Below are 18,055 nucleotides of genomic sequence, written 5' to 3'. Positions count from 1 at the left end.
GCTTTTAAAACCTCCATCTGCACAGGCTCCACAGACACTTGCTAAGACCTAACACCTGAACAGTCATTACAAATACTAATCAGGCATCTTACAACTTCTGCAGACCACAATGTGTGATGTGTCACATCCACAGAGTTGAGCAAGGGCTACAAAGGCTTTCAAGGACCCATGTAATAACTGTCCTCAACTGGTCTGAAACAAGCTCAAATAAAGCAACTGAACTTTTACTTGGGGCTGCTCTCTCAGTATTTGTGCTGCTGGCATCCAGATGTCATTGAGAAGGACACTACTGATTTCAAAAGCAGAAAGGCTGAGGCCAAACCAGGAACAGGCTCAGACTGGGAAACCAATATGTTGAGAATGGAGTTGGAAAATAAGAAAGAAGCAGCTGGAAGCAGCACTGGAATTGCTTGGTTACAGAGACCATGTTTAGGAGCAGAAAGGAATTTAAGACTAGAATTAACGAGAGAAGTGGTCAGGGAACTGAAGCTGAGTGAGGATAGCACTGAGATCAAATGAGAAAAAAGGTGAGTAACATATGAAACCACTATGGAGGGGAGGCTGCAGTTAGGAGGAAAGAGGGAAAACAAAAGGGACAGGTCTGATGAAAGCTGCACTGGAAGGAGAAAAATTACTTGGCAAAACAAAGACAATGAATTTAAAAAGCAACAAAAAATGGGGACACACAGACACGAGAGATGTCAGAGCAAATCAAGAGATGGTAAACAACAACAAGCACAGACTAGGTGAGGACACTGGAACCAGTAATATAAAGAGAAGCAGAAGGCTGTGATTTGATTGACACTCAACAGCAAGCCCTGTGCAGGACAGAAAAAATGCTAATGAAATGGTAGAAAGATAAGAAACCTGAAGTATGGACTCTAAGTCCAGTAAATAAAAAAAAAAAACAGAAATGGTAGAACTGAGGAAGAGTTATAGCTCAGACAACTATAGCTGAGATGTGGGGAAGTTCAGAAAGAGGCATTATTGGAAGAAAGTCAGAAAGAGCCCTTTTTCCAAAGATACAAAAGAGCCCTTTGAGTATATTCTTTTCCAGAGCCTGGAATAGAAGCCAGTATTCCTTTGTTGAGGGCAAACACCTCTGAATCCCTCTGCCAAACTTTCCCAATCCTATCTTCACTTGTTCCACACAAAGAACCATCTCTTACCACTGCTGATTGTCCAGACAACTCAAGTGGCAGAGGCCTGCCCAGGGAACCCAACAGTTTTGGTCCTGCTAGTAACACATATACGTGTTAATCCCTGCTTTACCAGTTTCGTCTTCACAAAGCCAAGGAAACGACACCACTATGTTAAAAGAAAGAAACAAAGGCTGCAAATCAAAGCATCAAAAGTTAAGAATCCCCCTCAGATTACTTCAACACACATGAGCACGTTGTGATGATGCAGTCCTATGCATTTCTCTGCGGAAATTAAGTTCTGCCTCCACCAGTGCAAAGAAATGAGGACTCCGTCCTACTTTTTACCTTCTTGTTCAGTTAGTGACCACTGGCTTGGAATTGATTGCCACAGTTTTTATTCTTTTCTTGACAGTCTTTTCTACAACATCCCTTGTAATGGTCTGCACGATGTAAGCCACTGACTAATTACCTTCACCGTGAAAGCAGTAACCGACCATAGATGGGAAAATTGAGACAGCAGTTTACCCAAGGCCACACAGTTTGCCAACACCAAAACCAGCAGACAAGCTTGAATGTCTTCCTCTCAAACCCAATGCTTATTCTTCCACCCTGTGCTTCACTGCTGCTAGGCATACAGAGTATCAGCATCTCTCTGCCAGATGCAGAACTTCTAAGGACTTTGGGAAATGTTGAACCTAAGTTTCACCATATTCAACTTCCTTAGAAACACACAGGTCAGTGATTCACAATCTTTCTGGAGGAAGTCCTCAAGGACTTTTTGGAACAATATTTTTTCTTCTCCTCATCCTGATTCCAGTCTCTTTCCAGCCTCCTCAGCTCCTCTCTTCTAGCTTCTGTCGCTTATTTCTCACTTTTCAAATTCTATAACTTCCCCCAGCTATAGCAGTGCTGGCATGAGGCCCAAGATAATAAACCTATTGGAGCTTATTAGCTTGGTATCCACCCTATCCCACCCTGCACCTCACCCCTAATGTTAGCATATCTCAATATTGTGTTCACTTACTAGTTGGGAAGTGTCACACAGGAGGACGATAGCAATGACACAAGAGAACCAAAAGCTTTTGTGCAGTATTCTGCCTTATCCAGAAAAGTCATCCTCTCTTTTCCTCACCCCCTCACCCACACTTTGCTCTCTAACACTTTCTGACTTTGCACAAGAAAAATTGAGAGACTGATCAACATGCTGCCTCCAGAATTCTCTGATCTAAAAAATGCTGAAGTTTGTTATGCCAGTATCTATAAATGTAATGTATATAGCCACATCCACACCTATCTGCTGCAAACGCAAAAAGATTAAAAACACTTTCTTCTTTTTTGTACAGGAATCACCTACTCAACTGGATACTGCCATAATTACCAGTTAATAAAGCAGCCATACCTTCCTGAAAGGCAAGCCCCCTTTCCATAGGCAGACATTCCCACAAACACTGGCTGGCACAAGCACTGACAAGCAAGAAGAAATACCATCTTTCCTTTTACAGGGTCCTATTTCAGCTTTAACAAATTAGTCTGAAGGTGACATACCGTTATAAGCTCACATATAAACACAAGAGATCTTTTTTTAAATTTAACTAGTGTACAACAGGATTTCCGTCCTGTAATAAGGACAAGGGAGGGAAAGCAGAGCTATCAAAACAACACAAGGAATCTTCTCCTGCTATTTATCCAAAGCATAAACAACCGACTGAGTCGCCTTCCACAGAACGTGTTGTAAACCTTGGTCATAACCTCATTATGTTATCGCCAAGCTGTGACATTGACCAGGCTTGTGCCATTTGCAATTGCCAGTAAAGTGACAGAAGCATTTTCCTCTCAGCTTTCTATCTTAGGCAGTCTATAGTTTTATTCCTAAATGTACGTTATCTCTCTTCTAATGCATAATTGCAGGGATAACAAGCAGAAAGCCTTCATATCAGTTACAGCCTCTCATGCAGGCTAACTTTAACTCTCCTCAAACCAGCTCCAATTTTCCTGACTGCATCAAGAGAATGTTATTTGCACAGGGTCATGCATGAGCTTTCTTTATTTGTAAATTTAAGCAAAGTATCAGCAAAGTTCATTAATAAAAAAAAAAATTGTGCACTCAATACAATTTCCCTCCATTTGTGCGAGTTCAATAGTTTTCCATTGAACACACTGATGATGTAAAACATAAAAACTGATGAAGCCAATTTCAAGCATTTGTTATTACTACATTATATTGTTCTGGCATTTTTCTTAAAGCAAGTGACAAAGACACTGCAGTGAGCATAAAAATACACATTCTGGGTTTTAGTATAAATGTGCATCTGAAAAACAAAAGTGCTTCACAGTCCAAGTTACCATCCCTAGCCTTGATAAAAATGGCTTGAGGATTTATAGGAATCCATACAATTATTTATTGTAGGAAGCCAGATTGCAGAGAACCAGTCAGAACATCCGTGTTGTATTTGGCCTAAATTTGTAATACGTAGCAGCTAATCACAATTCCTCACTAACACAAAAGGGTAGGAATTATTTATTGGACTCTTCTGTATTTAGTTCCAATGCTCATACTAATTACTGTGGCATCACATCAAATAGGTCTTGCACCTAAAGACAAGGCTTATTAAAATGGAGGTATGACTATAGGTTACTTTCTTCGCACAGGCAAATGACTCGTGTGTCTGTTCAAGACTTCTGTAGAAGGCATACAGCAATAAGTATGCCCTATTTGACCAATGGCTGATCACATCTGTGAAATTCATATAGAGCAATTATTTATCAAAACATTATTTAGCTAGCATTTTTCTGCTTTTACAGAGAGCAGGAAAGAAGCCACTCTCACAATACGGAATTCTTTTCTCTCACCACCCTCTACCCCATTAGCTTGTTAAAAACAACTGATTGAATTTTTACCTCAGCCCACAATGAAAACATTGTTTGAAAAGTTATGATGAAACCTTAGAGAAGGAATACTCAGACCCTAAGGGAAAAGTGGCAGTTTATTGGAAAACTGTTGTTAGTTTCAGACTTCGTAAAACAGTTACTATCCATCATACGTTTTCTGTAGATAGATAGTTTCTTCATGTCTCAGGAAGTTAGGGATGGCTCAGGAAACCAGAGATGTGGGAGTTTCTGTAGTAGCTTTACCTCTAAAAAAAACTAAATTGCAAAATGGAAATGAATCAAAAGTTCTTACACAAGTGAAAATTTCTTCTGGGCAGCTAGGAAGATTCTTTATACATTTGGTCAGACTCACACTTCTGCACAGTACACACATCTGTGCCTGCTATTAACCTACATGCACACATTGCAGACATACACTCCTTTCCTGTTTCAGATTATAGCCTTTGGAGCTCTAGACTTCATGACTAGAAAATAAATCTGATTGCAAAATACATGTTCACAGGTAGACAAAAAAAATAAAAAAAACCTAAGTGAGTACATGAGCTTTTATAGGAACACATTATTAACCCCAGCTTCTTTCTAGTCACTTCCATGTACAGTTTGGTTCTTTGAGAGTAAGGTCCCACTCTTCTACAGTTCCTGCCATCTAGAATAGCTTTCCTTTAACTCCAAGTTTCATCTATTCTTTCATCCCATTCCCAAACACAACTAACACATTTTTTCACCCTTATCTCACCCATTTGCCTCCACTTCCCCTCCCTATTGCTCAGTACTTTACTCAGTAATCACAACATACAACTTTTCACAATTCTATGAAAAGTTTTGGAATGCGGCATATGCGCGGTATATAATGCGGTAAATATACTCAAAAAGTTTGTTTACCAGCAGCAGTATATATGTGCCAAGATATATGTTTATCACCCTAAGAAAAAAAACAAACAAACAAAACACACAAAACCCAACAACCACAAACAGGGACTAATGGGAGATCACAGGACCAAAGCCTACTGAGCAAACAGAGCTCCAGGGTTTGATCTATAGCATAGAGTCTTAATTCCACTAGTGCAAGCCCTTCATGGGATACTAAGTATCCCATTTTCCATTTTTAATTATTTTTTCCATTAAGACCCAAAGAACAAAGTGTAGTCAAGCAGACTCCCCATTTTACTTTCTTCTCCCCTTACTTCTGTGAAACAGCTATTTAGATAAATTAACAATGCCTCCTCAACCTCAAGGCTATAACATTTCTAAACTTTCCTGAGATGATCATTCTTGCTTGGCTGGAGTTTTTTAAATCCAACTCACAAATAACATAAGTGTTTTGATAGATTGACCAAATTATGCAAAAGATGTCTTGGAAAACAGATGCAGAATAGCAACTCAAGCTCACAAGGTACATATATATTCCAATAGTAGAACAGTTTCAATATACCTCATTCAATTATGAATATACTCCCAACCTAGTATTAGCCAGTAGTCTTCTCACTGAAATAAGGCAAATATCCACACCCAATTAAACTCAAGACAAATTAAGAGTCATCTAACTTTCAGCTCTGCTTCGTTTTCCTCTTTCAACCTTGAAAGTCAGAACATGCAATAAACAAGTCTTTTATAGCCAGAGGATCAACTGAATCTGCTTTTTTTTTAATAAAAGATATTAATTTTTGAAAGGTGCCATACCCAAGCGTTTTAAACGTACACACCACAATTCATCATTGTTGAACACTAAGTCAAGCTAACAAAGAAAGAGCAGTAAAAGAGAAACAATACCAACTCACATATTCTGTAAATATAGAGAATAGTTAAAAGTTAACAATTGCTTATCTCCTCCTGCTCCTATTTTTAAACTTCTTTAAGGAGTTAGAGTGGAAAAGCACTGCACTACAATTTCTTGTTTGTTTTTTTTTTTTTTTTGTTTGGTTGGGTTGTTGGTTTTTGGTTTTTGCTGTTTTGGTTTTGGTTTTTTTAAAACACAGACGTACTGTTCCAGCAAAGTCCTGAAGCTCGTGATTTGTTTTATAGAACCTCAAGACTTCCAAGAACAGTATGGATCATTTCAATTACAATGTCTGTCAGCTATCCCAATTATCATTACTTTGGAAGTGTGGCTTTTGTTTTCCTCCTCTGTTGCTCTAAAATTTCTTATGTCTCAGTAAATTTTAATCAGGAAATAGCATCCCAACTCAAACTCTGGGAGCAAGTTTTCATCCTGATCCAACCAGACAAGTAGGAGATTTGTTCACATATTTGAAAGAAAGAAAAATGTTTTCTGCTAATTCAGTGAATTGCATTCTAAAGCTGTTTTGTGTTGTGACCTTACTGAACAGAATTCTTTGCTATGACTTCATGCTAAGCCAAAAGTAGATTCTTGCCTTTTTATACGTACAGTTCTATCCCAAAGTACCAACATGCTAATGTTGACAGAGGAAAAGCAGTATTCCCCCAACAAGAGGGAAGATTTAAAAGAGACCAAAAACAAACCCACAAACATTGTTCAACCAAACATGTGTCTGAAATGCAAGCATTAATGTCCTTCCCAGAAATCAGTCATCAAGCTGTGCTCTCTTGTATCACCTGAGAGGACAGTATCAATTTCACAAAGGCACTTTGTAGGACAAAACCCACCATATAATCCATGATAAAAAGATTTCTTCCACAAATACCTGCAGTTTAAAACTTACCAAGCACTTTTGCAGCATGCAGAAATTTGTTAACCAAAACTTCACATACAGCTCACGGGTAATTTTTGTAACATTCTTTTCTAAAGCCAGCTGAAGTGAAAAAGGTGCTAACATGGATAGAGGAGACATAGCACTAAAAATCATTTTTTACTCTATTATATTCTCATTTTTTGGTGGCTATATTTATGTCCCCAGCTTCAACAGTCCCTCTGGTCGCTTTAAAAAAGGACTTTCAAAATAGTAAGAATAAACACCATCAAGGACTTACCAGATTGGAATTGGTGGCATTGGAATCATCTTCTGGAAAGGGGATATAGATAGCTAAGGCCACACAATTGGCAAAAATAGTCAGTAAAATAATTATTTCAAATGGTCTGAGGAATGGAGTTAAGGAAATTGTTCCAAAATGTGCACACACAAATACAAAAAAAAAAAAAGATTTATAAGAATTCTGTTTAAAGAAAACATTCCAAGCCCCTTATATTCTGAAAAGAAACATATGCCTTTCTAAGTGCTTTTAGGAGCTTCCAGCCAAGAATCTTCCTAATATGTCAAAAGCAGTGTAGGCCAGTCGCGTGCCAGAGTAAACACAGATTTCTTAAAAGTTTTTTCTTCTTTTATTTATTTAAATTGCATTTTCCCTATTTTCCTTCAAGTGTGGCCGTACTACTTTTAATAACAGAAGCCTGTTCTGGAAGGACTGTCATCTTTCCTCTTACGATTAGTTTCTCTCAGTCTTTTCCATCTGCGTTTACAAATCCTGAAATAATATTAACAAAAGTTTTTGGGTTTTTTTTTGTTGTTGTATTTTTTTTTTCCCCTTTCTCAGTCTCTCTCATATCTCAAAGTTAAATGCAAGGGCCCAAGAAATACAAGCATACATTCAGTCAGAAGATATTTAAATGATGATACAGTTTGTTAAGGCAAAAAAAAGGCTGTGTCCAAAATGTGCTTATACTGCATATTGTCATGTAGACTTGTTTTGCTTAAAAATTGTTTGAGGAAGCATTTCTTTTTCTTTTATTTACATTTGATTTGGCATCACAGGGAAAAGAAACGTGCCTACACAGTATATTAGGGACACCAGGAAGCTAAGAATTCCTTATGACAGAGAAACTAGTACCAATTCAGGGGCATTTCAGCCTGGCATCAACTTTGTTAGGGGAAAAAAACTCCAAACATTTGGGATGTTCAACAAACAAATCCTGCACAACCTTGATGCCCCACTGACTCTCCATTGGAATCAAAGGGCATTTTTCTACTGACCAATTTGCCGGCACTGCACTTCACCTGCTTTGGTGGACTTCTTAACCTTAATTGCTACGAGGTGTCTCCAAACTCAGACTACAGACCAGATGTACAGTCTGTCTACATTTACCTGCCTGCAAGAATATCCTGGAGGCTAGCTCTGGGATAACTCACCAGTACTCTGGAGGGGAATGAAGAGCAGGATAGGACAGGGAGAATGCCAAGTATAACCTGTGCCATAGAGTGCATTTGAGCATGAATGTATCTATCTACCATGGGGCTGGCTTTGCAGTGTTGCCAAATGTCAACACAGCATGTATGATTTTGGTCAGCAGACTACTGTTCTCAGCAGGTTTTAGCAGGAAAGAACTGGAGATCGGGATGTGCAGCAGCATGAACTGCAAGATCTACACAAATCCCAGGCACCTGATCACTGTGTATGCTCAGATACATTCTACATTTCACATATGGGAGAGTCAAAGGGTTCCAAACTCACTAGACTACTGTGCTTAAACCTATGAATAACAGATTTCTAATAATGTTGAGGAAGAAAAGCAGATCAGGGTAGGTAGATTACAGGTGAAATCAATGGGACTTCTTGGATATCTCAGGCTGTATATATGTTTATTGCATAAAGACCTGAATTTCCATAGGCTTTGCTTTTCTTAATTGCTTTTTTCCCAGACAGGATTATTATCTATTAACTTATCACTGTTTATGCATTTTTTTTTACTTCTATTCTCTTTTTTGCACTATAAAAATAAAATGCTATAAAATCTACAAAAACACCACATACACAGCGGAAAACTAAATACACAGCTAAATCTTTGCAAAATAAGGTTATTACTTCATTTCAGTTTTTCTTATATGCAATTGCACCTTCAGGCTCTTAACACTATAATGTTTGGGTAAGAAATACCACAGAAGTACCATTTGATATTTGTTTAATATCTGCTATGCTTAGACTTTAGTAGTTCAGCAAATTAAGCTCAGCTTTTCTCAGTAGTTTTTAGCAATCAGGAAAAGTCAGAGTACAGAATAAAATTAAACCTTAACACAACTCTTTGACATTGTTTCTTGTAATTGAAGTGTTTCACATTTATAAACACTAGTGTCCAATGAGAGGTTCTGATGGAAAAAAAAAAATTACTTCCATCTACTCACCTAAACCCAAACAAAACCAAAAAATGCAAGCATCAGCATCTTTGGATTGCTTTCATCGCATTGTTTGGTCCTCTCTTGATCTCAGCAGTGTTGTACCCTCTTTTACAACACGTCATTCCCATCATTCATTGCTGATCTTACTCATTTATCAAATGTCACTCTGTGCTCTTTCCCTCCAGACATGTGATTACTGGGGTGCTGGGAAGTAAACCGATATTCAACTTCATCTTGTTAGCCATCATCCATCATCTTATGCATATCAGAGCTGTGCCAAAAAGGGATAAAAAGTAGCAAACTTAATCAGGGGGATTAAAAATTAGCATCTGAAGAAAGGAATAGGCAGGCAGGTAGTTTAAGGACATCTAAGAATTGACAGGAGCATTTTCAACAAGTTCTTAATCTGAAAAATATGTCCATGTCAGCAAGACCTAATATATTCATATTCTGTTTTCATCTTTCTAACATCCCACACCAGACCCCCAAATGAACAATATTATCACATTGTCTTAAATGCCATCATTCATTTTTTATCATATTAGCTACTGCTAAGTTCTGTACTGCCTTCCCTTGACATTCTTATCTACCCCTAACAATATGCTTTTTCTTTTGTATTTACTGAAGAACCCCATTAGTTTGTGATTTACTGGCAATTACTGTTCAGGGTTAGTCTTGTTTTCTCTTTGGGGAAGTGAGAGAGGTGTATTTTGTTTCATTTTGTGTTTCACACCAAATTCTCAAATTCCAGCTTGTGATGATCAGACTTGGGTGACTAAAAAGGCTTTGCTCCTTCCACATCATGAAGCCAATGGCCAAACTCCCACTGACTTTCCAGGGAAGCAGTACTGACCCTTACATTCTGCAGTTCTGTGTCAGTGGTTATCATCTATCATCTGTGGCACAGTCTGTCTCTTGTTCAGACTACTAGACCTGGCCCTGTACTGCATTTGTACATGTTGCAGGATTACCTTAACTGTCTTTTTCCCTGCTTCCAGATAACCAGTATCTCTTACCATACATTAGTGAGCCTTATTAGTTAAAGTGGAATTCCAATATAATTAACAGACCTTAGCCCTGACTCAGGGTATTAGCACATACGCTTGGGTTTTTTTCTCCTCCTTTTGTCCCATCCTTTCCTCCGTACTGTAGGAAGTGTGATGCCACATGTTTAAAAAAAAGCATATGATTCAAAATACCAGAGCGGTTTAACTGGTGGCATCTCTTTAAGTGCCTGCAAAAAAAATAAGGGAAAGCCAGCAGCTGCTATCAATCCCATAGAGTCAGTTCAATTCTGGCCTTAGATATCTTGCATATCTCCCATCGATTTCAGCCTGGGCCACGTGTTTTTAAAAGAGCAGAATTCAACCCCTAACATTTATCATTTAAACTTCTAGTGGATTCTTACACAAGGCTATAGCTAAGGCTTCAGCCCTAAACATTTTTTTCCCCCAGCATAAATGATGTCAGTTAAGACATCAAAAACTATTCGTGTACTTTATGTTCCTAGTGGTGCCTTTCAACTTAATGTATTGATTTCTTCACGCTTATAAATAGTGCCTGATGTGCACAAACAATTTGCTATTTTCTAAGTGAGAACACCAAAAAGGATATTTCCATTCGACGATGCTGATGCATGCCCTCCGGATGGGATTTTTTAGTGTTAAACATAGCAGTGCCCGGGGAGGACGTGTAGCTGTGGTGGTACCCTGTTTTTTCTGTTTCCCATACTGCTGCCGTTTTCTCTGCGTGGAGCTAGCTGTGGATATTGTTGCATTGCCAGCACTACCCATCAGTTTGGCTTGCCTGGCAGCATCAATCGCAGCTTGCCAGGACAGAGCTGCCCCTGGAGTAGGGATATGCTCTGGGGCAAGCCCTGCAGCTGCATTGGCATTCATGTTGGCATGAGCTGGACGGGGACTCCCATAGTTGGAACCTATGAAAGAAAAAAACAGAAATTTGTGAAGACATTTTTCAAACAGCAGAAAATAGTGTTTTTAAAAACCTCAAGTATCAGTAAAATCAAGAGCTAAGGTTAAGTGTAGGGTATCCACTTACTACCAGCTTGTTCCTCTAATTCAAACTCTTCATTTTAAAGTAAGACTACTAGACAATCATTCATCCTGCAACAAGACCCAACAGACACTGAGCTGTTGGAAGTGCCTCAAATCAATACAAGCTTCAGGGATCCACAGAAAAGAAACTGTCCTTTTCATTTTTTCCTCACATATTTTGCAAGTTGGATTGTTTGAAAGCTCAAAAAGTGAGGCTAGTTCTCATCACTTTATCACACAGACATGCAGCACTATGCTGTTTAGGACGTGGCAAAACACCCAAACGAGATTCTCAAGTCCTATCATAAAAATCCTTATGTTTTCAAGATTACCTCAAGGTAAAGTGAAATTTTAACAATGGGCTTAATTCTCTCTGCAAACAGTACACATGTATAAGCCTAAGAACAGCCTGACTTGAAGGTACACTGAAGCAGAAACTGGAATGCAAAGGCAGGGTTCATGGCTTTCGTGCTCTATAGGATGCTGTGCAGATAGTTTAGGCCAACCAACATACATCTAGAAACTGGAGTTGATTCCTTATCCTCATCAGGTGATTTTAAGATAAATGAACTATTGAAATCAATGGAGTAACACAACCTTAAAAGCGTGCATTAAGAAGAATATATACGTCAGGTGACATGTGGCTGATATGTAGAAGGTCTTACTAATACAAAAAATGAAAGTGACCCTTTCAAGCCAGTGTAATTGTTCCATTGTTTCAGTAAAGACAGTTAAAGTCACCTATGGCTCTTCAATGAGACTTTTTCAGTGATCCAAATTAAAACTTCAATCACTTCAAAATGAGTGAATTTTGAAACTTCAAAACAGATTCCCTTACTCTTTGGAATACGCTTCAATTGAGATATGTGAGAACTTCTGAAAGATTAACTTAATTTTGCCACAGACACTTCATAGAAGAAAATATAAACCATGTTAGAAAAGTACAACATAAAATCTACACAAAGTCACAACAGCACACTTTAATTAGGCAGAACGTCTTGTTTAGATATGTCCTATATAATATTTAAGAGATTACTTATCTTTTTTGTGGACTGGCAAGTTTGCCTGTGGCCCACATGTTGAGACAGGTAAAAGGAAGCCCAAATGGTCTACAGATTTTATTCCTTCACAGGCTCTGAAACCAGAGTTCAGTTTCAAAACACTGCACACTCAAGAGACTGTGTTTCCCCTTACATGTGATCAGCAGAGACTATGCTTCAGAAAAAGCATATGTGCAAGAGGCAGATAGTAAAAATGCAGTAAAGGGTTAGATCATCTTGTATTTCAAAGCAAGCTCGACATCTACTATTGACTGTGTTCCACTTTTGAATAATAGAAATATGGTGTTACTAAATAGATCAGATGGGCTGCTATAGGCTACTGGACAAAGCAAACAGAAGACCACATGACATTGTTTTCCTTAAAAATCGGATGAAAGACATTCAAAACTGGGGAACTGGCAAACTGTTCTTGAACAAAAATAATTACCCAAGATGCATATATTTCATAGCTGGGTGTGCTATGCCAAGATATCACAGCAATGACTGCATTACAAATGAATTAAAGCAGGCAAAATAAATACAATCACATTGACACACAGAGTGCAACAGGATATGCCTCTACCTAGAAAGCATGCAAGGTTTTTAAATTCATCTCACTGAATCGCAAGGAAGGACATGATAGAGTCAGATGTTATTTTATGCCAGGCATTGCCATAAGATTTCCAGGCTGTTATAGTTTCATTGTCTAGCAGGAAAATCTAGAGCTTGTCTCTGCTCACCAAAAAATCTCTTAGTTGCAAATCAGCCAAAGGAAGCTGGTGAGTAATATGACTCTGATATGTGAAAGGGAAAGCAGAAAAAAACAAGAAATGGGAAATAGTTAATTCATATCCCTCAGATTTTGAAACTGACAAAAAAAGAGCTTTCAGAATCTCACAGGCTAAGCAGATTTCCTCGATGAAGCAGGCAATCAACTGGCAGACAAACTCAGTTAGTTTTCTAAGACTAAGCAAATTGTACACAGCACTACTCATGGAATACATATTTATTTGCAGACTCGTTCCAGATGCAGTTTTTCTCTTTAGCATCTATTTGACCTCCCTAGCCTGAGGCATGCTGGAAAGAAAAATAAATGGAAAATTACTCTAATTATTCTCCAACTCCAGCTCTTCTTTAACACTGACCCATTAGAGTGGATAAAAAGATGTGTGTGTTTTCCAGTAAAAGCAAACTTGCTGATCCATCGCCACAGTGTTCTTATCATGCTGACTAGACCATGTGGACCTGAAAATAAACAGCTGCTGCATCTTAATGAAGACTTTTCTGCAATTTGGGAATGTGTCGAGCTTCTCCATTATTACTGCTTATTTGTTAGGTGTCACATGAGGATTCAAGGTCACGCATTTTGACTTTGATGCGCCGGCAAAGTTAAGGGTACCACTTCTGGTGGTTTCATTGCTTTTTCTTCTACCATGATCACCAGTCCCATAATAAAGTGCTTTGTCTCAAATTAATTTCAAAAGATGAGTCAGTAATGACAGATTTATATTAACAAATATTACAAATATTGATTACTGATAAGGATCTGTGTTTTATGAAGCTCAGAGACTGCAGACTATCTGTACTAAATAACTAATGGCAGTGACAAATTACTTTATACTTCATTTTAAAGAAATAGCTTAAATTAAAGAGTGAAGCTCACGCAGCTTCACAGAAAGTACATTCAAGAACTGAGCAAAATATTTTCAAAGACAGCATAGCCAAACTTTCAGGGAGAATGAAATTCTACCCTCTAATCTAAGTGCTTAGTGTTAATTCCTAGGAAGTAAGCAGAACTCAATTCACATTGAACTTGTGAAGCACCATGCTAAATTTTACCTATAGCACTCATTTCTCCCTCAGCACAAAACTTTGCTGTAACCTGAGCGCCGTGATTGCTGGATTTGCTATTTTCATTTTGCAATGTAGCAATTAATACTTCACTCTATTCCCCCACTACAAATAAAGTTTCACGATACCGAAATCACTTTAATCATATTTGTTTATACTGTTATTAAGATGGAAGTTGACCAGAAGTGGGAAATGGAGATTGAGCCCCTACCCAAATGCAATAACTCACTGAGCACTGTGATCCACAGCATCATCACCCTGCTAATCCCTACCACCCTTCAGCAAGAATTGCACTGTTGACTATGTCCAGCTAGTGTGCAAAACTCTCCTCTCTCAAGTACTTCTGTGCTACAGGTCATGAGTTTAAGCATTTGAATAGTAATTAAACATAAAAGTCCATATAAGTGAACAAATTTGATTGCAAAGTCTCTGAGACAGACTTTCATTTCTGCAAAAATGCAAAGTTGCAGAACTTCAAATGCAGACATAACAGAAATACGGGTCTCAAAAATCAGAGTTAGCTCAGAAAACTAACAGATAAGGTTGCTATACAACAGGAAATGAACCATGTTGCACAAAATACCTGACATGGTAAGCTTACAACTAAATCACCAAAATGGTCAACACCAAAATCACTATTAAAATATACAGTGATAACCATTAATAGCTTTGAAATTGCTATTTGCATTCTAATAACATCTGTCATGCCACGTATTAACTATCTCAAAAGCATCATTTAAAAAAAAAAAGCCTAAACCATGACCATTCTATATGGGAAGGGGCAAGTTAATGACACAGTGGAATTGTAACTTTTGAGTTTCTTGAATTCATCTAGTTAGCCACACATTTATTTTAGAGGAATTTGTGCTTAGATTAATTCTTTAAATGAAAATAGAGCTATGCTGATGTGGAGTGTCACCATTCTTTTTTTCCATCACTTTAAAAACATCAAAATCCTAAAAATGCAAACCTTGAAACAGTGTTGAACAACTGTATTCTTCGCCAAAGCAGAGGAGAGATGGGTACAGTAAAAGACGAAACTGGTTAAATCATAATGTCTTAACTCAACACTGAAAGAAAGCAAAGAAAGAAACTGTTCACACTACTAAGATCATGTGTAAGACCAATTCAAGCACACAGGAAAAACGTTACAAGAGACTGAAGTGAGAGGTGCCTAACAAGAAACATGAAGAAAAACATACAAAAAAAAAGTCAGGGTATGAGATCATCTGTTAATAAGAGGAACAATGTGGAAAACATTGATTCATTAACCATTGGAAAAAGAGCAGCATTTGATAGACGATTGTAAGAAGGCTTAAGCGTTACATGACATTTTTGCATCAATTTTTCCTAAAGAAAAATCTGTCAAGAGCAGGTGACTAGCACAATTAATCCCCAAACCAAAACAGGTATCCTTTCCAACTGTAAAAGGGAAACAACAATTTAGGAAGTACTTAGATAATGTCCCTGTTTTCAGCTACTTAGATACTGCACCCTAGAATATTTAAAGAGATTTCTGAAGTAATCTCAAAGCTGTTAGCTGATGGTTTAAACTCTTGGAAGACAGGAAAGATCTCGGAGGACTGAGAAAGGGTGAATGGAGTCCTCAGTTAAAAAAGTGGGAAGGAGGGGAAGTTTAAATCCAGTTGAACTTCAGTCTCCAGAAAAAAAAATCCAGAATAAGTAAAATAAACAAGTGTCACAAGCACTTGGAAGACAAGGAGGAAAACAGCAGCAGACATGGATCTGTCACGAATACACTGTGTCAAAGAAAGCTAATTCCTTCCAGAACTGGGTAGCAGAATTCACAGGCAAGATGGAAGCAGTAGATGCCATGTCTCCTGATTTTTATTAGTAGTTTTATGAGGTCTTGTATGACAATTTCACAAGGAAGCTAGGGACATACGAGCAAGAAAAAAACTGCTATAACATAAGTATGAAACCAGTGGATGCCTGAGAGCAGATATCATTAGTACACAGTCTAAATTGGAGGACGTGTCCCATGGAGGTACCCAAGTGTCTACCCTGGATCAGAGTCTGTTCAATGTTTTCATTAATGATCTGGATGATGAAATGGTGAATGGTGTTATTAAGCGAGCAGGTAACTATGAAGCTGGGAGGCAAAGCAAATACACTGAAGGACAGGATTTGAATTCAAAATGAACTTCATGAATTGGAGAAAAGTCTTAAAAATAGAATGGAGTTCAGCAGGGACAAATGCAAAGTAGCTAAGCAAAATGAATCATCTGCCCAAATTATTTTCAGAAAAGCCTTGAGGGTTACATTGGATCCCCAACAGAACAGAAGTTGATATTGTCATACTGCCTTCTTCCCACAAAATGCAATCATTGCAATGTAGTATACAAACGGGGATAAAAATCTATGCCACACTACAGTTCAGCTCAATATTGGCAGGGATTCAGCTGAAATACAGTGGGCAGTTTCAGGTTCCACACTTCAGGAAAGATGTGGCTCAGTTCAGGCTGCCCAGAAGAGAACAAGGAGACCAACCAAGGGCCTAGAAAACATGAGCTATGAGGCAAAGTGACAGAAATGGGAAATGTCAGAACTTGGAATGCTGCTCCTGAGGATATGAGGGGGAGGAGGGTATGACAACAGTCTTTAAGTGTATTTACATATTTTTTTAACATATATACACATATATGTTTTTACTATATATTTATAGATATATGTGTGTGTGTATATTATTTCAAAGAACGTAAAGGGAATATCTATCACCCTGCTCACAGTGAAGCAATGCAGAAGCAATGGCTTTTGCAGTATGAAAAATTCACAATTTACCTTAGGAAAACACTTTTTAACCATAGTGACAGTGAAGCACACCTGTTGACTTCCTGGATTGGTGGCAGTACCTCCCACACTCTAGGTCTTTTAGACCAGGCCAGAAAAACATTTCCATGGAATCACATACATGAGGCAAGACTTATAGCGAAAAAGTTTCTTTTGTTAATCTAAAGCAAGTTTGACCTGAAGGCAGGCCTTTGCACAGAAAGCTTATGTATTTCTTCCATCAGTTAATCAATCAAAAGTGATCCCTCTGAGTAAACCCTGCTTCACTCAAACCTTTAGATCATCACAGCTACATCAGCACATTATAAGACTTGCACATGCGTGCTCATCAATCCACCAGTGGAAAGGTGAGGGCCTGTGGTTCAGTTGACCTGGAACTCTATTTCTTTGGTTTTAAAACCTCACTCTACAAATATATTTGTCTAAACGTCTAAACATCTTTCAGTATCTCAGGACAATAATAACTAGCCATATACAAAGTTTAAAAACTTGAAATGAAATAAAACCACTTATTTGTATGAGAAAACAACCTTTTCTGGAAATCTTTATTAAATGTTCAGTTGACATCCCTGGAAATCTCCCCTAGTGAATGCAGGGCTGCACACACCTAAAACTCACTTTCTTTAAAGCATGATTTGGATATTTTTATTTGTTTTTGTTTTAAAAAAAAGTTGACAAGATGTTAATTCTGACAGCTAACTGCTAAAGCGATGCTAGCTTTTTCCAAAAAGATTATTCTGGAGGTACTTTGTAAGTAGAGACAGGAGTTATAATGAAAGCTGGATTACAACCTGAACTATGGCTTTTTCTATAACAAAATTTATAATACACACACATACTTTTAAACGTCATGTCAGACTAAAACTAAGGGTGTAGTTGTTAGCCCAGATAAGAGAGTTAAAGAATTTTTCCTGTAAATTGTTTTGGGGCTTCAGAACACACACATAAAAGATATATGATTTAAGACAGTTCATTTGCCATAGTTGAGACTAAACACTTTTTAAAATCTAAACAAAAAAATCTTATTCAAGAACCATGCTTCATTTGCAACTACATCTTTGTTTTCCTTTATCTCCCCCCTCCAAACAGAGGGGTTTTTGCTGCATGCCATGAACATATGAAGATGTAATGAGCTATTAGCAATCTGAAAAAACAAGTCCATTTCAATGAAGAGAGTAAGT

General features: G+C 37.9%; 1 protein-coding gene across 1 annotated transcript in view; it reads right to left on the bottom strand.

Moving 5' to 3' along the window:
* Positions 1-18,055, bottom strand: part of CACNA1C (calcium voltage-gated channel subunit alpha1 C) — a 447,783-nt gene that overhangs the window by 407,978 nt on the left and 21,750 nt on the right. The window contains 2 exon segments of the mRNA XM_068400796.1: positions 6,981-7,086; positions 10,721-11,054. Of these exon segments, the coding sequence (XP_068256897.1) occupies positions 6,981-7,086; positions 10,721-11,054 (440 nt within the window).

The sequence above is a fragment of the Nyctibius grandis genome, chromosome 5, assembly GCF_013368605.1.
Source record: "Nyctibius grandis isolate bNycGra1 chromosome 5, bNycGra1.pri, whole genome shotgun sequence".
NCBI lineage: Eukaryota > Metazoa > Chordata > Aves > Nyctibiiformes > Nyctibiidae > Nyctibius > Nyctibius grandis.
Note: the sequence above shows the minus strand (reverse complement) of the source record. Positions and strands in the feature narration are given on the sequence as shown.